A 23,654-nucleotide genomic window follows, 5' to 3' on the forward strand; every position below is an offset into this window, starting at 1 on the left:
TCCCAGAGGACTGATAATCAAAACTTTTATCTGTTTCCAAAGAACTGATGAAATCTGAATCCAGACCAAAGAAAACATTTTTCACTTTTTATATCTTAGTTCTTTGTTCAAGTTTAAGTTCCACAGAAGGATCAATATGGGAAAATGTTTTATATGATTCTACATGCAGAATTTATGAGATTACTTAACATCTCTTGGTCATGGGAGAGAAAATCCAAGACTCAAAGTTTGAAAAAATATTGGATGTTGTTTTTACACATAATTGTGAAAAAATAAAATATTAAATGATGGGGGAAAAAAAGAAGATTCAGCTCATTGTCTCAGCCTGCTGAAATATTTTTGGATCCTACACCCAACGTATTAGCATCCCTTCTAACTTTGTGGAACCTGCCAATTGTATAAGCATGTTACTCATATCTTCATATGAATATAATAATAATTAATAATAATGATGAACAATAGTACAAGACCAAGGACAGATCATACCAGACGATGTTCTAATGGGATGAGTGGATAAAAAATGTACCATCTCATTCATTATTTGAAGAAATTTCATAGCATATACTTTAAGTGTATGTGTAATATATTACTATTTCCAATTTATGCCTTAAAGAGATTTTTCTGTATTTCTAGGGCTGGGCACACAGTAGATACTTAATAAACGCAGGCTAAATGGAACCTAACAAATTTAAGTTTTTACTTGTAAATCTTGTTGTTCCCCCCACAAATGAATAAAAACAATTGTCATCCACAAATCAATTAGGCCATATTATTTTTATTGGAATGAGTTGGGGACATCATTTTTTCAAATGAAAAATATAACTCTTAAAAAAACTCTGACATTCTGTATAATTTTATACATGTGCTACATTTTGCCTATCTGAAATGTCTTTTCTGACCCAATGGGTAAGTAATCTAACAGAAAAAATTCAGAGCAAACAATCATTATGCATGTTCACATATTTTTTGGATCTCTTCCCAAAGAATTATTTATCATAGAAACAGAAAAACAGGGGATCTGGAAGATAATAGTACTCTTCTGGCATCATGTCTATCTGAAAATTGTGAGCATTTTCCAGGTGGTCTCATTTTAATAGCTGAGTCATTTAAAAACCATACAAATTATTTTTGTGGTCAAATAATCTTGAATCTCTCAATTCCATTCCAGGTGTCACTTCTAAGAGATACAGCTTCAATTTTTTTTTCACCCAGCTTCACAGATCAGAGAAACTGATTTAAAATCTCCTCGAGGGGATACCTATAAAAACATTCCAGTTTCCAATGACCTGAAGAAACTAAGCACCCTATATAGCTTTAATTTTTTAAAATCACTATGAAACTGGTCTGATTCTCAGACTTATCTTCTGTGTATTCTTTTCAAAATGATCTTAATGGATCATTAAAAGAGTAGAAGAAATACCCTGTAGGTGGTAGGTGGGCCCCAAAGGACATACTGTAGAATTCACACACACACTTTTAGTGAAAAACGGATTTTTCAACAATACCGACAGTCAACACCAATCATGCTGGTATACTCGTTTTAAAAGTAAATCACGCAATACTAAGGTTTTTTTAAACACTCATAAGACCGTAGTAATAAAAAGAATATATATACAAAATTGCTGCATATAAAATGTATTTTAAATGTAAACATTGTCAGTTTAATGCATTTTCCATGTAATAAAATGAAACAATCACACATGAGCAGTTGTTCCATGAAAAATCATTAAACAGAGCCAATAAAAAGGAATGGGTGATTTTGAGATAGAAACCCAGTGTAAAAAAGTAAAAACCAAAAACTAAACACCGCCCCCCCAAATTTAAAATCCAGTGGCATTAGCCTTGAACAGTGGTCAACCAGTGAATGTACCAGTGATAGAGCTCTAGTCGTGAAATGCACCATGTGTTAGCTCATATCAGAGCATTCCAAGTCATGTCATATGGTCTGTTGATTTAAAACTCTGTGACTAGGAAGCCATCAAAAACCATACTGGCTTTGAAAGGTGCTTGTAGATCCCCAATATAGGTAGAATTCTATATTTTCTTCCATGTAAATATCTTGAGGCTGGAAATTAAGGATCAAAAACTAAGTTAAGAAACAATTAAAATCATCAAAATAGGTTCAATGTAATTCAGAATCCTAAATAAACCCTTAAAACAAATATGTAACAGACTAATGGTTTGGTACCTGGGGCAAACAGCACAAAATATTCTCAACTGACCTTTGCAATTCATTATATGAAAAAACATAAAATAATTAAAATGACCTTTACTTATAGATTTCAACACTACTGAAAAAAATTTATTGCTATGATACAAAACCTCCCAGTTAAGGAAATTTCCTCTATCGATGGAGATTGATACTTTTTCTGAATTGATAATCTCAGGGGGCTGCCTAGAGCATCTGTGTCAAACTCACATAGAAATAGGGGCCAGTAAATGGTACATAGGCACTCTGGAAGCTATATATTGACATAGTTTTAAAAGGCAATACCACCTATGTTTTAGTGCATTTTTTATTTATTTTGTTAAATATTTTCCAATTATATCTTAATCTATTAGGTGGGAGAACACTGAGCCACAGGTGTGTTTGACACTTTTTTGTACTAAGCCATGAAAGAATTGCTTCAAGGTCATGCAGTGTGATTTCAGAGGCAGACATAAAACTCAAGTATTTCAGGCTCTATGGCCAGTTCTCTATCCATTATGTCACAATGATCTCAACTAGCCCTGGACATATATAATGTTTAACAGGCTGGCTGATTTAAAGGGTAAAGTTTCTATCATAATTCACCACATATGGCCAGGTTCTAGAAACTAAAAATTGATTCTGCTGGAGTCACAAATTATTTAGTGTAGAAATTTCTAGCTTACCTCATCCAATTTCAATCTCTTCTACCACCGTCCCGTGGCACTAAAAAAAGAAAGGAAGATGTAACAATCGTGGAATGGGGTGTTATAGAACAACCACAGTAACAAGGAAAAGAAGACCTAAAGCCTTCTAGGACAAACCAACCTCCTGAATACCAGTGGCAAAGAAAGCTTCTTAAATGTTTAAGATGTAATGGTATCCTTATAGTAAAGTCATGGAAATAAAACATTGTCATTTAAATCAATGGTTCCCATTTAATGGTCTGCAAACCCTTTGAAGTTTTATGTTACAAATCTATTTTTCCTGTGTAACAAGAAGCATGTGCCTCTCTTTAGATCTTACAATTATGACTATAGAATATAAAATTTAACACAAAACTTTTAAGGACAAAAGTTATCACTAGAAATTGGAAGTACTTAATAAATCTAAAAGAATATTATCAGGAGATCCCTGAGGACAACAATCATAACACATTGTTGTAAGGGGTTCACAGAACAAAAAATTAGGAAACAATGATCTAAATGTTTCTAGCATTTTTTACTGATTTTTTAAAAAGTAAAAACCACTAAGAAATTGTATTAATGTTGGCTCCTTTGTACACTGTCAGGTACAGGGGAAAAAAAAACCCAACACTTCCCTTAAAACAACATGTAGGGAAAACGTAAACTAGCAAAAGCTACAAAAAGAAGAAAGCCAGGAAAGAATTGCTCCCCAATAGGATGTTGATTTTTTCCTCTCATTTCTCTAAAGGATTGAAGGCAAACTGTATTTTAGAATAGACTTTATAACAGACAAGAACCTGTGCTTGAAAGCAAACTAATGCTTAATTTCTACTTTATAGTCAGCCTAATGATTTAGAGTCCAGTCATTTGAATCACAAGCTAATTATGGTTGTCTAAAGTAAATCTGTCCTGCTAATGCATTACTCAGCTCAAAAAAACTGCAAAAAGAGTCTCTCTTTTCTAGTCACCAATAATAAAAAATTATAGCCTAAATGTAACTTGAAAAATGTCTCCCAAATCTGCTTCTCCTCTTCATTCACTGTCCTAAGCCCCAAGTTTATACACACATATACGGATATACATTTATGTATACACAAACATAAATTTCTTTCTCACTAGATTTCTTATCTTTCTCCTTACTGTACTCCAACCAATTCTTTGTATAGTAATACAAAGTAACACAAATGCCTATTTTTGGACCCCAGAATTAATGGGTAACAACAAAGCTTTCAGAAAACCTAGAAAACTCCAAGTCCAGTAGCCCTAGAAACGCACTAGTAGTGTGATGCTGGAAAATCACTTAACCTCTGTCTAATTCTGTTTCCTCAACTACAAAATGAGAAAAATAATAGCACCCATGTTCCAGGGTGGTTGGTTGTGAAGATCAAATGAGATAATATTTTTAAAGCACTTAGCACAATGCCTGGCACATAGTAAGTGCTAACCATTATATGTTGTTCCTTTTCCCTCTCAGATTAGTACCATTTGATCTGTTCCTTCTTAAAGTAAATAGCCCAGACTTGCTATTCCCTTCAAGCCTCAGTGGTTTAGGCAGAAGCAACATTCTTATGCCCAAAGGGCTTTAAAAGAATGCATGCCCTTTGATCCAGTCACACCACTTACTAGGTTTGTATCTCAGAGATAAAAAAAATGGTATTGGTTCTGTTTGTACAAAAATATTTATAGCTTCATTTTTTGTGGTGGCAAAAAACTGGCAAATGAGGGGTTTCCATCAATTGGGGAATGGTTGAACAAATTGTGGTATCTGATGGTGATGGAATACTTTTGTACTGTAAGGAATGATGGACTGCTTGACTTTTATAAGAAATGGAAAGACCTCCATGAACATTATACACAGTAACTCAAACACTGTGGGACAATCAAATGGTATAGACTTTGCTACTAAAAGCAAATTTAATAATAATAATAATAGTTCCCACTTATATTATGCTCCACACATATGCATCCTCAAAAAAGCCCTGTGAAACAGGTATTACTGCTGTTTTGCAAAGGAAGAAACCAACAGTCACTAAGATGAAGTGACTTGTCTGGGATCCCAAAACTACTAAGTATTAAATGTAGGATTCAAACTGAGGTCAACCTTGACTCCAAGTCTAGTTCTCTGTCTTACTCTTCCACCCCACCTTTGTAAAGGGCATCACAGACCTGTTTTTTTTTTCCTTTTGGGAAATTGTATCCCTATGTTTGATTTATCTTGCTGCAGATTCAGTTCCTCACCAGAGACAAATTAAAGTTACTGAGAAACTATATATTAAAAAACCAGGGGAAATCCAACTCTCTGCTCCCCCCATTCTTCCATCATGGTCCATAAAACTGAAAGTTCTATTCTGAGCCATCAAAACATCCCACTAGCTCCATAACATAAATTCAAAAGAAGTTTTCAGAACCCATCATGCAACAGTGTTTCTGTTAAATTTTATGGGACTTGGTAAGCCCGAGTGGCTTCCTGCAAGAATGTTTCTCACCAAAGGACTCCACTTTCTTCCTTTCCAACCTTGAACACTTTGCTACCAAATATGTTCCCGCATGTAATATGTATCTCTCGCTTAAAAACACTATCATAAACTCATGGAAACGTCCCAGAGGCACAAGCTTCTAAAGAGAAGTATTTAAGTTCATTTTGTCAAATTCATTTCCATTAAGCATCATACTCTTCTCAGAGGAGAAACCTTGGCTCCACAAACTCCCCAAAGGCTCTGTGGATAGACTTCAAGGAGTTTGTGAACTGGAGTGGGAAAACAATTACACTTTTATTTTCACTAACTTCTAGGAGAAATTTAGCATTCCCTTCAATTATTTAAAAAAAAGTTTTTCTCAGAAGGGGTCCATCATCTTCACCAGAATGCCAATGGGGTCTATAAACAAAAATCTTAAGAAGTGCTATCTTAGAGTGAGTTATATATGAGGGGAGCTGATGTTCCAGACACTCAATTCATCTCCAGATTGCTCCCTTCATTTGAATAAAGTTCTAATGGAAGAAGAACCCATGTGGCTAACCAAGACTGCCCAGATGATAGATGGTTCATTTTCTAAGTATTATCACGACCAGAAAGTAAACTGTTCTTTAATGACTCCAAATCTCAATGGATTTCACTCCCTGATTTGTACTGGAGAAGAAAATGACTTGAATTTTTATCATCAAAATTTGCTATTAAGCATTGGGTGTGGAGGGGATTTATTTTTTTGTTATAAATTTTTTTTCAAGATTATTTAAGAAGAGACCAAGTATCCAGGGTCCAGTGTTTTTTTGTTTTTTTGTTTTTTGTTTTTTTCCCCTACAGGAAGAAAACTTGAAGAGAATGTCAGCACTGTGGCACAGAGTGGGTAAGCCTATATTTCTTTCAATGTATGTCTGTGATCTCAAAAGTGGCTAATCCTTCTAATGATACAGGTTGTAATCTGTCCTTGTCTGTCCACCCTGTGAGATTCTAACCCACGTTATTTCCTAAACCTAGTGCAGGAGGCTTTCCTCCATACCTCCTGGACAATGTGCACAGTAAGGAAGCTTGAAAGCTGTCTTTCAGAAGGTCAAATGATGTGGAATTCAGAAGACTTGAGACAGAACCAGTATTTACTGCAGACTAACTCCCATACTCACAGACATCAATTAACTCTTGCATTAAATGAACTGACTACTCTTGTCAACACTAGTTTCCAAAATGGGCAAAATAATTCTCTAAAATTGACCCTGTAAAAGTCCGTATAATGTGCACGTTTTAAACAAATAAAGGGATTTCTCTTGGGGCAGCTAGCTGGAGCAGTGAATAGGGTGGGAGAGAGATTCATCTTCCCAGGTTCAAATCTGGCCTCAGATATTTACTAGCTGTGTAATCCTGAGCAAGTCATTTCACCCTGTTGGCCTCAATTTCCTCATCTGTAAAATGAGTTGAAGAAGGAAATAGTAAGCCACTCTAGTATCACCCAAATACACAGCTTAAGTGAAGGAACAACAAAATCAAGTGATTTCTTGCACCCTAAATTTCAGAATAATTACTCTGTCTTCTTACCCCCGTAGCAACACCACCATTAATTGGTGGGTGCTACATTTCAACACAGCTTTTCACTGAGTGATAAAAATGAAGCACGCATTCTGTGTCACTGCTAATGACAATCTCCCTCTGTTGCTATTACTGTAACTATAACTATTAGATCCCAAACTTCAAGGTAAAAGTTCCTAGAGCATCACTCACAAATGTTTGCTGACACGTTCAACATTACAGAAAACTCTAGATTACATGTTTTTAAAACTTTTCTTTCAGAAGTCTCTGGTCAAATATGCTCTGCATTATCTGTCTCTCTCCATGGCAAAGCAGCAAAAAACAAACTCCACGGAGGTCTGCTGTATAAACTGAATGAGCCTCAGCACAATGTGACTCAGTGATTGTGGAGTAAGAGAACCAAAGATTAAATAAAACATATGCATGCACTTAATCATCAGTGGCCTTTCACCTGCTCTACCTGGCCCTTTTAAGATGACTTCATTCCGTGGTATTTTATAGAATTATTCATTGTTTTCTTGACATACCCAAAATAAGTGAAAGGATTACCAAATCTAACACAGTAAAGGGCACAATTGAAAAGACCAACCACTTAAAACAAGAGTTGTCATGCAAAAATAAAAGGGGGTGGGGGAGGATTTAAAAACAAAAATTTTAAGAGTGATTTTATGCATGCAGAAAATTTAATTGAAGGATTAATACAATACACAAAGAGCCAGGACTACAAGGCATGCAGTTTCGGATTTTCATGTTACCTTGTCATAACAGGATTGTGAAGACCATATAAATGATCTTTATGATAACCATAATTACCATTTTCCATACTGTAACAAAATAAATATACCAAAAAAAGACTTATGTTATTGCTAAGATGAAGAGTGACAACATGGATTACAAAGACAATGTAAATGGCAATGGAGAATATGTAAAAATAAGCTAATGTTGAAAGGTCAACTCAAAGTCAGCATCCTTTAGAAACCACCACCAAACACCCTAAACAACTACTTCTGTACATTAAAGATAGATTATATATATTATATATGCATATAAATCTGTTTTTAAGAAGCTTTATATTTACTTTATTTTCATCTGGACCTGTTTTATCATAAACCTGTTTCTTATTAATGAATGGTCCAGCACTGAGCAACATAAATTCCCCCATACCCGCTTTATGACAAAATTTTAATAAATACTGTTTAAAAAAAAAGTCTTACTTTTTCATGGGTATAGTTTCAACACTAAAAGATATAAAAAAGGGAAATAATTGTTATTTTAAAAATTCTCATGGAAGTCACAGCTGCTTTCCCAGATTGCCTTTCTACTGCAGTAGAATGGATATGTAAAAGGATGTGCAAACTTGGAGAGAAAACAGGCTGAGGGGCACAATGGGTGAAATTTAAAAAAACACACAAAGAAACATAGTGTTTAAGTTTACTGGACAGTGATGGGGGGGAAACATATATGGCTAAATGAAAAGTAGTAAAAACAGTTATCATAAAGTGAAATGCCAAGTCCCTGAGACAGAAGAACTGTAAAGAAGAAACAGAAGATTGGTTAAAGAAGGCAAGGAAGTGAAGGAGAAAATAATTAAGGCAAAGACCACTGAAGAGAGCAATATTTAGTGTGCCTAATAATTGTTCACACTGGGGAGGCAGCTATTAACAAGAGTAGCCATACAAGGCCATCTCGGTTGTAATGTCAAAGGAGATTACTTGGCTGGGGGTGATGGGGAGACTTTGAGAAATCTTTATTTTAATGTCAGGTCCTCATTCTTCCTTTAAGTACTCATACTTACTCATCATACACATCTTCTGAATCCATTCGACGATAAAATTTGGATAGCTTTACAGCAAAAATTATAGCAGGAATCAAAAATACTGTGGCAGCTCCTAAGCCAAACCAGAATGTGTTCTAGAAAACAAAAGGCAAAATTTAAGTTATGTATCATTTGAAGCACAGGAGTGATAAGAACAGTGGATTAGTTACATTAAAGTTCCTAGGTTCAAAACTGAGCTCTGGTACTTAATATCTGGATAACTTTGGGGAAGTCGATGGTGTCCTCTGGGCATCAGTTTTGGAATTTGTAAAATGACAGCATTGGTCTAAATAAAGGGTCTGAAGCCCCCTTCTAATCTGTCCTTCACATACCTGCCAAATGATATTCCTAAAAGCACAGATATGTTATGCCTCTCATCTACTCAAGAAGTTCCTATGACTCTTCTTGCTCCTAATATAACAAACTTTTTTTTTTTGGCTTTTAAATGAAAGGTTCTTAAACTGGGGCTTAGAGATTCCACAGAGTCCCATGGATTGATCTTAGGAAGTCCATGAACTTGACTGGGATGGGAAATTTTTTTTAATTTTATTTTTACTAACCTCTGACTGAAATTTAACATTTCTTTCAATTATGAATGAAAAAAAAAATTAGGAAGGGGATTCCATAGGCTTCACCAGATTGCCGAAGGGTAATGCCAAAAAAAAAAAAATAAAAAAGGATTAAGACTCCCTAGACTACTATATCATACCTAATTATCCTTTTCTCTCTCAGAACTCTATGAAGCTGCATATTGCTAGTGGAAAGAATGTTGGAGCTGGGTTAACATCACCTGCTAAGTGTAGATGTCTTATCTTACCTACTGAACAATGGGCACTTTATGGGCAGAAGACCACGTCTTACTGGCCTTCCTTTTAGTGATATAATCTGTATATAACAGGGAATTAAGTGTTTATTGAATTAAATTTTATCAAATCACAATCTTCTCTTACAAAGTCTATCATCTATCTATAATACTTTATATGCATGTGTTTTCTCTGATAGCCACAACAAATATAATACCCCAAAAAGGTTTTATAGGAATGCAGGCATCTGCCAAAATGAATTCTTCATGTGAATGACTAAAATAAAGACTTCAATGGCTTCCTCCCCCTCCCCAACCTCAAACTCCCAAAGTTTCTTTTCTTCAGGTCACACATGCACAGCTCCTTGAACAATTCCTCACGTGATGGTGACCATTGCCAAAATATTCTGATCACTTCCCCTCCATGTGCACTAATTTGTCAATGTCCTTCTTTACATGATGAGCCCAGGATTGAAACCCAGCATCCAGATGTGATCTGATCAGGGCAGAGGACACTGGGACCTCTATCTCCCTTTTTCTGGGTACCATTCATTTATGAAAACAGCTTTAAGTCTGCATGAGCTTTCTTTGGCAGACTTCTGACACGATCCATTCACAAAAGGGATTACAGCCAACTGAAAATATCAAGCCCTTTCACAAGAAATCAGGTGGCACCCATTCCACAGGGCCAGTATTTGACCTTAACTGCAGAACTTGACACATATTTCCATTCTATGGCATTTTATTTGATCCAGCTCATGAAGACAAGAACATTTTGCCTAATAATTCTGGCCATGTCTCCTAGCTTTGTGTCACCCATACTTCTGACAATCATTTCCCTTTGTTTTCAAAGAATCAAAGATTTAAGAGTTGAAAGGTAACTCAGATTCCAATCTCCTTATTTTATGTAAGAGGAAACTGAAGCCTAGGGAAGCTTCATGATTTGTCCATTATAACAGGAGTCCCCAGGTTATTGGACTCCAGACCCAGTACTCTTCTCACTGTTCCACATTGCCTCCTCAAGTTATTAGTTAAAATGTCAATCAGTATAGAATAAAACAGAGCATTTTTTGACATTTATTTCCTGACATGTTAAACTGAAAGAAGGCAGCGGCAAATAGTAATTGCTCCAAAGCACTACAAAGTTCTAAAGAAAGTTCCGAATCTGGGATTAAGTTATGGTTACCATAGTTTTAATGCCAAGAACATTTTATGTTGCCCTGATTCTTTGAGTAAAAGAATTAGCCAGGAACTGTTTATCCATGCTTTATTATAATTGATAGGTACTAAGGATAGCTTACATTTATGTGATATTTTACAACTATAAGCACTCTTCCCATATTAGTTACTTTGATTCTGACAATCCTTGGTAACCAGAGCAGGTGTTATTACCTCCATTTAACAGGTGAAGAAACCGAGGCACAGAGAAAATTACATGACTTTCCCAAGCTTACATGTGCAAGTATATTTGGAGTTTGGAATCACAGAAAGTTAGAACTGGAAATAACTTTACAATATATTTAGTCTAACTAGTGTGTAATTGGAAACCTGTTATCCTAAAAACTACATTTCCTGGGAGGCCACTGACTTCCTGTTATTACGTACTTCCTGTAGATAGGGGATATTAGGCAGTGGGGTGGCTGATCCCAGCTATCTTTGCTTCTTGTCATGACCATGGTTGTGGTAAGTAGGGATTCTAAATAGACTGATTAGCCATGGGAATGTGGTTTTAAAATTTTGTTACCTTTTTATTCCTTTATTTCTAATGATCAATAATAAATCTCTTAAATATAACATTTTTACTACTTGACATTAATTTTAATTTTTACACTAGATAGAATACAGTTGTCCTAACTTGGAAGTCCATTCCCTCCTCCTGCATTGTAAAAGACAACACAGTCTTTCCTAACCATGATACAATTAATTTGATTACCCAATCATTTTGGATTCAGGGGAGTTTACTCTAACAAAATTATCCAGAATCTTAGCTTTATTTCTGAGATAATATTTGTTTAAAATATTAAGAAATGAACACACACACAGTGTTATAGAATTTAGTTGTTCACTCCTATCTGACTATTTGAGACCCCATGGATCACTGCTATCTATCCATGAGGTTTTCTTGGCAAGGATACTAAAGGGGTTTGCCATTTCCTTCTCCAATGAATCCAGTGTATCTTTGTCAGGCAATCAGAGGTTAAGTGATTTGTCCAGAGTCACACAGCTAAGACGTGTTTGAGGCTAGATTTGAGCTCAGGAATTTCTGACTGCAGGCTTAGCACTCAATCCACTGAGCCACCTAACTGCTTCCTTGGCTTACAGAGGTTGAGTTGCCCAGGGTCACACAGTTAGGAAGAGTCTCAAGCAGATTTGAACTCAGAGACTTCCTAGCTGTCTGATCCTGGGCAAGTCACTTAATCCTGTTGACGTTAGTTTCCTTATCTTTATGGCAAAATATTCCAGACTCTGTCAAAAAAACCCAAAATGGGATGAAGAATTGGAGGTGACTGGAAAATGACTAACAACAACAAAACTAAATAAGATTTTTCCTTGGAAATTGGATAATACCAATGAAAAATGACTTGGGAAACTACAGCAACAAAGTTGAGTCAATATTTTCAGACAAAAATCTCTTACCACAGAGTTAGTTATGTAGCTACATAGAAACACCTCCACAGCAGTATCTACAATGTTGGCAAGGGGTTTGCAGGTTGCCACATCCATGGTGACCTAAAGAGGGAATTAGAAGGAAAAAAAATGCTTAAAGAAAAGTATTTCCAAACTTGAGATTCCTCTTAACCCAACCCAAACCTTTATAATAATAAAATTCTGGCTTTAAAAACCTTTGCAAAAATGTATTAACAACTTCCCAAACTTGTGTATATCGACAGAATCCTTTATTTATAAAAACAATACTACCCCTCGTATGTTGGGTGGATTATTTCCCAGAAGTCAAGAGAGATCTGTCCTGAGTCATCTACACTCTGCTGTTTCCCCAAAAGCTAAACAGTCATAGGACAGATAGCTTATGTTTAGAGTACAGCTTATGGCCAATGGATCAGAGAGAAGCAAAATGGAACAGTTCAGAATCAAATCCATGCCACTTTCATGTATGCCCCATCATTTTGGGGGCATGATTAAGCCCACCTCCCAATACTTCTTGTCCTCCTCCAGAGGCCCATTGCCACCACAACAATACAAACTTATTACCATCATCTGGACTATTTCAAGAAGAGCCACTTTCATGCCTCCTACATCGTTAATTCTACTGCCATATTATTCCTTATGTACAGATATCCCCAAGTTATTGTCCTGTGTAAACTCTTTCATGACTATTATTTCCTTAATGAAATTCACAAATTTCACAAGAGGAAAAAAGCATGTACAAAAGTAAAAAAATTGATAGAGTAAGATAAGTTAAAATAATGGCTACAGAAAATTTTCTTATGAAAAATCTAGGCTGGAGAGATCATTTTCATTGGGGTGGGGGGCAGAGGAAAAAGTTTCAAAGGTCTTTATTGAAGGAAGAGAATTCAACAGAAATACATGGAGAGGGAGCAGCTGGGTGGCTCAGTGGACTGAGAGCCGGGTCTAGAGATGGGAGGTCCTGGGTTCAAATCTAACTTCAGATACTGCCTAGCTGTGTGACCCCAGGTAAGTCACTTAACCCCCATTGCCTAGCCTTTACCAATCCACTGCCTTAGAACCAACATTATTCATTCTAAGACAGACGGTATGGACTTTAAAAAAAAGAAAGAAATACATGGAGAGTCAGTATTGGTCAAAGTCTAAAAAGGTAAATTGAAGTCAGATTGGAGAAGGACTTGAATGCTAGAATCAGGCAATAGGGAGGAACTGAAGGCTTTGGTTTTTTTTTAAGTACAGGTGTAATGTGATTACAGAAGCATGCTTGCAAGATTACATACACCAAAGAACAATATGGAAGATAGTTTGGAGATAGAATGGGCTGGAGGCAGGAATATAAGTTAAGAAGAAAATTAAAATTATGTCTACATGAGAAGAGATGGGGACTTCAATTAGAGTAGCTCCAGTATTAGTAGAGAAGAAAGGACTGGTAGAGAAAAATGTCTTGGGAGACAGATAGACAGGATTTGGAAACAATGGATTTTGGTGGTGAAAACCAAGAGGAAAAGGTAAAAGAAAACTTGTGTCTAAGATGATGGGGAAAGTGATGGTGCCATCAACAGAAACAGAAGTTAAGAGGAAGGACAGGTTTTAGATGGAGAGTGATGAGTTCAATATTGATGATGAGTTGGAGGTGCTGGCAAGATATCTGGAAATCTACTGGAAGTAGCTAGAAGAGGGACTGGAATAGGGTATGTAGAAATGGAAGTCACCTACAGAGAAGTGTCATTGAAAGCAATCGAACTGGGTGGGATCACAAAGAAAGAGAAGCTAGAGAAGCCTGAACCTGGAGTTTAATGTCTTCCAAAATGTGATAAAATCCTTCCACTGAATTTCCAGAATCCCACTGTTCTTCCCCTCTTGGAATATGAGCTGGTCCCAATGTACTCTGTGCATATCCCATGCTCTTCTGCCCCTATTACTCCATTATTCTATATGCCTGGAACATTTGGCCTCCCTCACCTGATCCTTCATTCATGCTCCAAGTCTCACATAACACTTGTGAATTCATTGTTCTGATCCACTAGGATGGAAACAGAATACAGTGAAGGGCTGTGTCTTATTTCATTTTTGTGGGACTATTTTTAACATGGTTCTTTGTTCACATGTGCGTCAATCACTGTAATGTCCAACTAATTCAATTAAAGAGAGGAAACTTAAGATGAAGGAAGTGACTTGTTCAAGGTCACGCAGCCAGTTGGCAGTAGAGTCTATGGTAGAACACAACCACTAGGCTGGAAGTCTAGCTAAGCTGAAAGCTTTTAAAAATCCCCAACACTGGAGACCAATCTAGGCAAGCAGCTCCTAATAAAAATTCTCCAGGTGTGATGGAGTTATCAGCACATGAAGATATAGGTTTGAGACAACCTTTGGGTAACAGCCTCTTTCCTTACAACAAGTAACCTCACCAAGGAATGTAAAGGGGGAGGGGGGAGATATAGCACTGCATAGAATTAAGTCAAGAACATCATTCCTTTTTCACAAATCTGGTTTTTCTTCACATTCTGCTAAGTCTCTCCCCTGTTCAAGGAGCTCCAAATTAATTTTATTTGCAGCTAACCAAGTGATAAGAAAATTCACTTGTTAATTTTACTGTTTAGGCATCCGAAATGATATGACTGGACACTGCCAGGCTCATGAAAGATGGCGCACTTACCGAATCTTTGACCCATTGAATATACCGTTCAAAGTAGCCTATGATCACATTCATGTACTTCTTAGTTTCCTAAAAATTTGTAAAATATAAAGTTTTTTAAATATTTGTAACTATATATTCACCCATAAATACATATTATATATTACATATATATTAAATGTACACAGAGACACATTTTAAAAATAAAAAATATTTACCTCAATAATAACAGAGGAAGCATTATTGTTAATGAGGAACTGAGCAGCATTCACGATGGAAATGACCTGATTTACTTTAACCTAGGAAGAAATTATAATAATAGCACTAAACCATATAAGGATATAGTTAAGATTCTTATACAGATATGTAAGATTAACAATAATAGCAGCTTAATAAGTCATATATAAATTTTAAAGTTTAAAAGGCTCTCCCCTGATTTGGGGGGCATGCCTGCACATGTATTACCTATATCAAATTGCTTGCCTTCTCAATAAAGGGGAAGGGGGTGGAGGACATATGAACTCAAAAATTTAAAAAACAAATGTAAAAAATGATTTTAATAGAATAAAAATTTTAATTTAAAATGTTTTAAAATAAAAATATTTTATTATATTTTAATAAAAATTTTAATTAAAATATTTTTTAAAAAATAAAAAGCATTTTCTTCATTTCACTGAGCTGTTGTTAGATAACATAAGAGTTATCTATCAATACTTTCCAAATAAGGAAACTGAGGTTAAAATAACTTGTCAAAAGTCACATTTGAAGAAAATGTCAGAGTTGAGGTATGAACCCTGTTCTCCAAATTCCAGGGCCAGCCCTCTTTCTCTCAGCAGTGACCGGAGAAATTGTTTAATCTCAACCTTGTCTTTACAAATGAGGAAAAGGAGGGGGAGGGATATCTGATCCATGTTTCAAAGGCAGTTTGTGGCAGGAAGTAGACTGGCATCTAAATCTCCTGACTTCTTTCAATTCCATACCCTTTTCCATGATTCCATTCTGCCTGTGGAACCATTATCCATGTGAAAAATGGAGCTTTGAACCCCAGACTTCATTTCCCAGAAGTCCTTGGTAGTTCCCAGAATTCCCTAAAATATCATCCTGAGTCCTCACCTGAGTGCAAGAACACAATTGGTATTTAAACTGACTCTCCGCCTACTTGACTCTCTCCCTGCTTTCGCTTCTAAGCACATGCATCTCTCTACCAGGCAGGCAAGATGTAGGTTGCACGTGCTTTTCTTATTTTGTATTTTCTTTATTTCTTAATCTTTAATAAACCTCATAAAAATACTATACTTTTGACAGAGAAACTAATTTTAATTTTAACACATGACAGCTACAAAGAATGCTAAATGACAGCATTGACTATTAGCACAAAGACATACAGGCTGGAGGGGCTGGCCAGGAGTGGCAAAACATCGACATAGATCATTCTGCACTAAGCTAAATTGTGGTCTCTTGGCACTCAGGCATTTTTGAAATGGATGGAGAAGATGAAGGGTCCAGTCTTTGGCTTTGGAAAACAGATGCTCAACTGGCTCAGATGAACATCTAAATCCATGACTGTGACTCCATCAGTGAGTAGAGTGGTCTATGGCAAATGGGTTCATTGGAGGTCTTTTATGATAACTAAAAATTGAGAAGATCTGTTCTACACCACCAGGACTGCCCACTCTACTGAACTACACTCCAACACCCTGAGTTGGTCATAAAATACTGCCAGATAGTCTTTCATTTTCCTGCTATTGTTCCTAGATACTTACCAATACTTGTATAGAAGCTATTTGTCTGGAATTTAAAAGGAGCTGAGGGCAAAAAGACTTTTATTTATCTAAAATGTACAACAAAGTAACTCTTCTCCTTAAACTGGATAGAGAACATTTTAAAATATTAGAATCTCCCCCAAAGACAAGAACAACATATAATAACAACTTACCATAAGTTCAGTTGCTGTCTTTTGTAATAACCTGATGCTCTGATTTAAAGTGCTCTGGGAAATAAGCAGAAATCACATTTTCCACATCATTATAAGAGACAGCCCAGTCCCTTGTTTTCAGTCCATCACTATTCTGATTTGACAATAATTGTCAATAGGCATAAGTCACGTTCTATGAAAAGCGCTAGAACTGATAACAGAATGACCTTACAAATTTCCCTCTAATACAAGAATTGTCGGAAAATAAAAAAAATAAGCAATTACTTTTGGATAAATTAATTAGAATGAAAAATAATAGTAAATTATAAAAAGCTGATTAGTAATTATTGACTTTATGAATTTAAAGTATCTCTTTTTTAGTATTTTGGGTGCATTGTATGTACATGGGAGGGAGACAACAATGAATATAAACAAAGGAAAAATATAGGGAGACAGAAAATTGGCTAATGAGCCTTGTCTGAATTTTTCTAAATGAAAGTATAGTTAAAAAATGAAACTTAAAGATCAAGATTTTTTTAAAGTATATTAGCAACATAGTAATACAAGCTCATTTCTTTAAATAGCAGTCCATTTTAGGTCTGCACTAATGGATATGAAATTCATATTCAAAATAGATCTCCCCAAACATATCCATGCCTGCTAGTTCTATTCGTTGGGTATATACAGATTAAGATAAAACTTCAAATAACTGAAGATAGTAACAACACCTTTATGGATCTCCTCGCTTATCTCTCTCTTCCCCTTAAGTATTCCTCATCAATCCTTATATGACACTTTTTCATCAAATTAAATACAAGAAAAATGTATTAAGCATTTGTGATGTCAGTAAGTCAGTAAGTACATTAAGCTATGGGTAGACCAAGACGAATTGAAAACCAATCTCTGACCACAGTTCCATTCTCCTGGCAACTACTTGGCTTTGACCCAATGAAATCAACTGGTTGGTTTTGGTCTTGGAATGGTTGATCACCCTTCCTAAATAATAGTTGATCCCATAATAGTTGATCCTCTATTCACCTAACAATTATTTTCCTAAAGCTCAGATTTAACTATTACCCCAATCCTGTCAAACACCCTTCAGTGGCTCCCTATTACCTTCATGATGGAAAATGGAAAAAATCCTCTACTTGGCTTTCAAAGCTACCCTCCCTATCTTTCTGGTTTTCTTGTCTTTTCCTTCCTCCTCATACTCTATGATCCAGCGATACTGGTTCACTTGCTGTTCTTCAAACACAACACCCATCTCCATAGTAAAAACTTTTGCAATGGCTCTCCCTTATGCGTGGGATGCTCTCAGCATCTCCTGGCTTCCTTGCCCTCTCCCACCCTCAACAATGAGTTGAATTGAGTGTCTTTCTTCTGAGATTGACACTCAAGTTATTGAGTATAGATCTTCCAAGGACATAGTTGTTCACCAACTGTCTCATCTCCTCTAATAGAATGTGAGCCCCTTGTGGGCAGGGATTGGTTTGTAGCCATTTGTAGTGCTTATCTTTATCTTAGGTGCTTTTAGCATAGTGTCCAGCACACAAGTGCTTAATCAATATTTGTTGATAATGAGGATCATGCCCATTTGTGAAAGATTCAGTTTCTCCAAACACTTCATAGCATACACATAATTATGTTCAATTTTATTAAGGGGAAAGAGGTAATGGTGACAATAAGGACAAAAAGAGAATCAAAAACAGTGAAGAGGACCAAAAAAATGGAGAAAGACAACAATGATTCATAAGGTTATCTATTGTATAAAAATAAGGCACTTACCCTGGCTTTAACATATTTCTTGACAGTCAGTTAGGAGAGAAAGAATTGGAAAATAAGTAAGAGCCAATTTGAAAAGAAATATAAGCATAAAGATGGACCCACAAGGCATTCTTACAACAGTGGAATTTTTAAAAGGATGTACCTCACTCACACAAATAGGAACTCAGACAAGGAAAGTCAAAGTAGAAACCAGCAAGATGGCAGAAGCAATGGCTATTTTGTTTTCAAATGTCTTCAAAGTTTGCAGACATTTGAGTAAAGCAGTCAAAATTTTTTTTAAAGGTGCATGTTTGTAAACACTAAAACCTAGCTTAATGTATATGAAATGGAAACATGCCATTCCTCTAATCTAGAGATGATTTTATGAAATGGATTTTTGGCAAGGAAAAGAAAATGACAATAGTGAGCTATGTCTTAGATACTCATGTTTACCATTTCTTGCTCCATAGGGATCACATGTTGATGATGGATCATTCGAATGTTACTCGCATGCCCTTTCAGGGCATTTTCCAAAGCTCCTTTGGGCTAGAAATATTGTAAAAATAACTCACGATCAGTAGGCACTTTAGACTTCCTAGGAAAAATAACATTAGTAACACGAACTGATCTGGGAGCATGGGATGGACATGCATTGCTTCATTTAGAGGGATCAGCTGGGGGTGTAGACAGATCCATTTGGAGACTGATTTTTAAACTTTTCTGGTTCATTTGTTTTTACAAAAAGTGAATGGGTAAGGGAAAGAAAAAACAACTGCCTAGTGAATGGAACCCCAAATCAAGGATGCTTATTCAACTTCTCTGCTACCCTCTCTCCATTTAATGCTCCTTTGTTATACATTCTACAGGGTAATATTTAAAATACCAAGTCTCTGGGCTCTCTTATGCCCTTAACATGAGAACTCATGATAATTTTTTCAATGCTTTTGGTAGAATTACATCAAATTCCCATTCTCTGCCTTGCCTGAAGTCAAACGGATTTCAGTAGGATGTGGTTATAATAATAACTCTTTTTTTTATTTGAGGCCTTAAGGTTTGTGCAAAGCTTTTTCTTTGATAACAACTCTGGGTGAAAGAGAGGACAAATATTATTATGTCCATTTATACAAATGAGAGAACTGGGATTCTGAAACTTAAGTCAAATGCTTTTCCCCAGAGCTATAGGACCAGGAAGTAAGAATGCTGGGATTCAAACTCAGGTCTCCAGACTTTAAGTCCAGGTTCTCTTGCTCTATATCACATTGCCTCCCTCTAATAGTAGCAACCTGAATAAAGTGACAATATTTACGTCTTCCTTCATAGAATCAAAAATAATGCTACAGACATTCTTATCTAAAACCTTTATTTTCTCACTAAGATGCATCCCTGATTTTTCCTGCTTAAGAGCCCAAATCACTTGCACTATGCTTTGGGAGCATCATTGTAACATAAAACCTGAGTTCTAAAAGGCAAACAATGAAAATATGCAATGAATCCATGGAGGCTCTCTACAACGAATGGGTGAAAAAGACCAGTAAAGCACCTAGTGGAATGCCAGCATCAATACAAATTTTCAAAAGCATCAAGCCTCTCGTTTTTTTCTCTATTGCACACATTGTCAAAGCAAAAGTGAAAATGGAGTCATTAATAAAATGATGTATGCTTGAAGTTGTGAAAGTTAAATGGGCAAATGTTGAAGATTAACTATATATCAACATGCACTTATGAGTCATTTTTAAGTACTTTTTGTTGTGTTGGAGGAAATCTACTTTATAATACTGAATTCCCTTCTAGAATGGACCATATTAATCCCTCCTGTGGAAGACCTCCACACAAGCCATTCCTAAGCTTTGTTGAAGAGGTTTTCCGAAAGTTCTATTCCAGAGTGGGGGACATAATGTGGTAGACAATTCCCTCTTTTAAAGGTCAAGTTCCTCCAAGAGTGGGGCCTGATTCATGCAATTCTCAAGCTGAGATTCCTTAGTAGGAAAAGTGGGAGTCCAAGGGTTGTTCCACATAGAATGAAAATAATAAAAATCTTTTGCATTTAATGTCTGCCAAGCAAATTACATACATTATCTCATAACAGTTGTCAACAAGATATCATTCAAATCAATAATTTAGCCTTACCAACTGTTCTGCTCTTGCTTCTAAGTCATTGGCAAATGATAAAAGATCCACTTTTGTTATACTTTTATTGACCTGAAAAAGGATGTCGGGAGATTCAGGTGAGAAAAGCAGTAGAAATATTTAATTCACCTGTGAATGAATGGGTGAATGAAAAAGTACTCCTTAATAAGTGCGTGCCAGACATCATGCCGACTGTTGATAATACAAAAAACAAATACAAAAACGCAATAGTTTTGGCCATTGGCCAACAAGGAGCTTACACTGTACCGTATATGTCATTCAAAGAAATTAAGCGACTTCTTTGGAGTCACCTAATTGATAAGCCTCAGAACTAGAATTCAAAGCTGGATCACCAGATTCCATATCCAGGTTTGAGCTATTTTTACAGGTCAGAGAATCTGTATCATCATTTGTAAAAGGCATAAATACCTTCCAAGTTTTAATTTTCTTTAAAAAATGATTCAAGAATATAAAAATCTTACCTCAGCCAAATAAGCTGCAAAATCGATTCCGTCTATTCCTGAGTAACTGAAATTCATGAGGTTCTCTTTTCCTACTTCATCCAGTAAAACAATGCTGCTAAGGTTTATTTTAATACTTTCAAATTTAATCGTTAGATCTTCGGTATACTGTTTTAAAAGTACAAAAAAACAGAGGAAACAAATGAATTTATTCTGCTGAGATTTGGAAACTGAATTCTTTAAAGTCCAAAGAAAAAAGCATTATTAAGTTGATTTCAAAAGACATTTATTAAAAATCTCCTGAGTGCATGGCTTTAGGATAGGAATTGGGGACACAGACAAAAGCATAAACAGTAGACAGCACCTAACAATGGGAAGAGAGCAGGATTTAGTTAGATAAAATGGGTTCAAATTCTGACAGATCTTAGGGGCTAGTTACTACAGACATGATTATCCCTATTTGACCAATTGTCAAATTGAAGTTTAGATATCTTAATAACTTGTCCAAGATCACCCAGGCTAGGAAGTGCCAGAGATGGCTATCTGAATCAGGTCTTCCTGACTCCAAAAGTCCAGGGAAAGAATTCTGGTCTTGTAATGAAAGGAAGAATAGTCCTTTACATGATGATTAATCTCTCTCAGACTTGGGGAAGGGGAAATCATGTACCAAGAGACTCCACTGTTAAGACCATTTATTACTAGTAAACCCACAAGGGATGTTCTGCAGCATATGAGAGATAACTTCGTTACATGGAGTAATATGTCCATTACACACTGAGTTCTATTGACTTACCTGACTAATGGTCAGAAAATTGCTGATATTGTAGAATTTATCAAGTTGCAGAGAGGTATAAATGCCTTTATTTTCCTTGCAGTCACTATAGGAAATAAACACATCGATCATATTCAGAAAGGCAGAGCTGGTGCTATCTCTGCTTTTGCTGATGATTAAGAGCAGATATCTGACATTTCTAGTTCTTGGGTTGGTTTGTTTTTCAATCTGAGAAGTGAGAAGGGGTTCTTATTTCCGACGTCAGGAAAACCAAGGCCCATGGATACCTTTCCCTCCAATCTTGGAATTATACCCAGACATTCAGTCAGTATTGCCTCCTGGATTTTTCCTGGTTCCTTTCCAATATAGATATAAGCAACAAATGGCCATGGAAAAATATCCTAGGAAACAAATCTCCAAAACTCTATAAGGAAGAGTGGAAGGGATCAGAATATTTAAAGCAATAAGGAAATGTTTGATTAGAAATGGAAGTAGGTGTATCCTTCACCCAGAAGAAAGGGTGAGAGATGGGTGTCCTGAGTAATAATTAATAATATATATTGTATAATTTTATATAACTTATATATGACATTATAAATAATATTGTATAATAATAAGCTTTAAGGTTTGTAAAACACTTAGCATATACTCTTTTCATTTGTCCCTCACTAGAACCCTCTGAAATAGGTGCTATCATTATCTCCATTTTTCAGGTAAACAAATTGAGGATAAAAGACTGAGACTTGCCCAGGTCACACTGCTAGTAAAATCTCAGGCAGAAATTGAACTTGGAGGTTATCTCAAGTCCAATACTCAATTCTCTAAAGGCTACCAGCACATTGGATATAGGGAAGAATAGGACAAAACCCAAAGGATAAGAAGGCTCTATGGATAGAGGGAATCCCCACATCAGTGAGAAGGCAGAATCTTTGAAGCGTTATGTAGCTATCAAAGACTTCTCTCCATCTTCCCTTAGGACTGCAATTCTTCCCCTATTCCACCTCTGCTCCTATTTTATTTGGACCTAGTACAGATAAAATTAAATTATACGGACTGATCATATCCAGGGAAATCTATAAAACCAGCATTAACTTTCCAAATCAAGAGCAATATTCCGTTATATGACCCTGAGCTAGTCACCAAATTCTCTGTGCTAAAGTTTCCTTATCTGTAAAGATGAGTAACGGTGGCCAAAGATTCACCTCCCAATTGGAATCACCCACTTGAACTATATTCTTCTCTCCTGGTGTGACACCCTCATCCTACCCCTTCCCACAGTCTCAGATCCTTACCGCTCTCCTGTCTTCTTCTGGAAATCCTACCCGGGATGCTACCAGTGTTGGTGAACTGGGACAAATCACTTGATCTCTCCGTAATGCTCTCAGACTATAATTTTCAGAGGGGGGCTGACCTGTGTTAGTACAGGGATTTTCCTTATCTAGCTGTTCCTCCATCAAGAAAAATCACATCTCATCCTTATACATATTTTAAGATTTCATATTTGATTTCTTTCCTCATTAGAATCTGTTCATAGTGCTAAGTATACAAAACTCAAAACAAACAGGCATTTCTCTGGGTGAAGTAATGGGTGGGATACTTTTAAGATTAATACTTTATTTAATGCTTTGTTTAACATTTTAATGTTAATGAGTGACAAAATGGAGCACACAATGAATTCTCCATATTTGCAGAAGACAATAGGCTTTTGCAGGTTGTTAAGTGCTCGTTCAATGAAGATAGTTGTAGCAAGGTCTTATAAGACCTTGTGAATGGGGAGAACAAAAGGACATGATTTTCAATGTGTAAACTAATGCATTTAAGGA

At 36.0% G+C, this 23,654-nt stretch overlaps 1 protein-coding gene across 8 annotated transcripts in view; it reads right to left on the minus strand.

The window, feature by feature from the left end:
- Positions 1-755: 755 nt before the first annotated feature.
- Positions 756-23,654, minus strand: part of PROM1 (prominin 1) — a 151,894-nt gene continuing 128,995 nt past the window's right edge. For 3 of the 8 annotated variants that reach the window (XM_056802445.1, XM_007496692.3, XM_056802443.1), the window contains 14 exons: positions 21,853-21,937; positions 21,081-21,227; positions 20,599-20,670; positions 18,925-19,017; positions 18,493-18,510; positions 16,729-16,782; positions 15,011-15,091; positions 14,814-14,882; positions 12,149-12,241; positions 8,689-8,804; positions 8,108-8,131; positions 7,649-7,717; positions 2,875-2,914; positions 756-2,065 (listed from right to left, as the gene is read on the minus strand). In XM_056802445.1, coding sequence (XP_056658423.1) covers positions 2,896-2,914; positions 7,649-7,717; positions 8,108-8,131; positions 8,689-8,804; positions 12,149-12,241; positions 14,814-14,882; positions 15,011-15,091; positions 16,729-16,782; positions 18,493-18,510; positions 18,925-19,017; positions 20,599-20,670; positions 21,081-21,227; positions 21,853-21,937 — 940 coding nt within the window. In that variant the 3' untranslated portion in view covers positions 756-2,065; positions 2,875-2,895. The remainder of the gene's footprint in view (positions 2,066-2,874; positions 2,915-7,648; positions 7,718-8,107; positions 8,132-8,688; positions 8,805-12,148; positions 12,242-14,813; positions 14,883-15,010; positions 15,092-16,728; positions 16,783-18,492; positions 18,511-18,924; positions 19,018-20,598; positions 20,671-21,080; positions 21,228-21,852; positions 21,938-23,654) is intronic. The other 5 variants (XM_056802446.1, XM_001369517.5, XM_056802444.1 and 2 more) reach the window with 4 other exon arrangements.

This window comes from Monodelphis domestica, chromosome 6 (assembly GCF_027887165.1).
Source record: "Monodelphis domestica isolate mMonDom1 chromosome 6, mMonDom1.pri, whole genome shotgun sequence".
In the NCBI taxonomy this organism is placed as follows: domain Eukaryota; kingdom Metazoa; phylum Chordata; class Mammalia; order Didelphimorphia; family Didelphidae; genus Monodelphis; species Monodelphis domestica.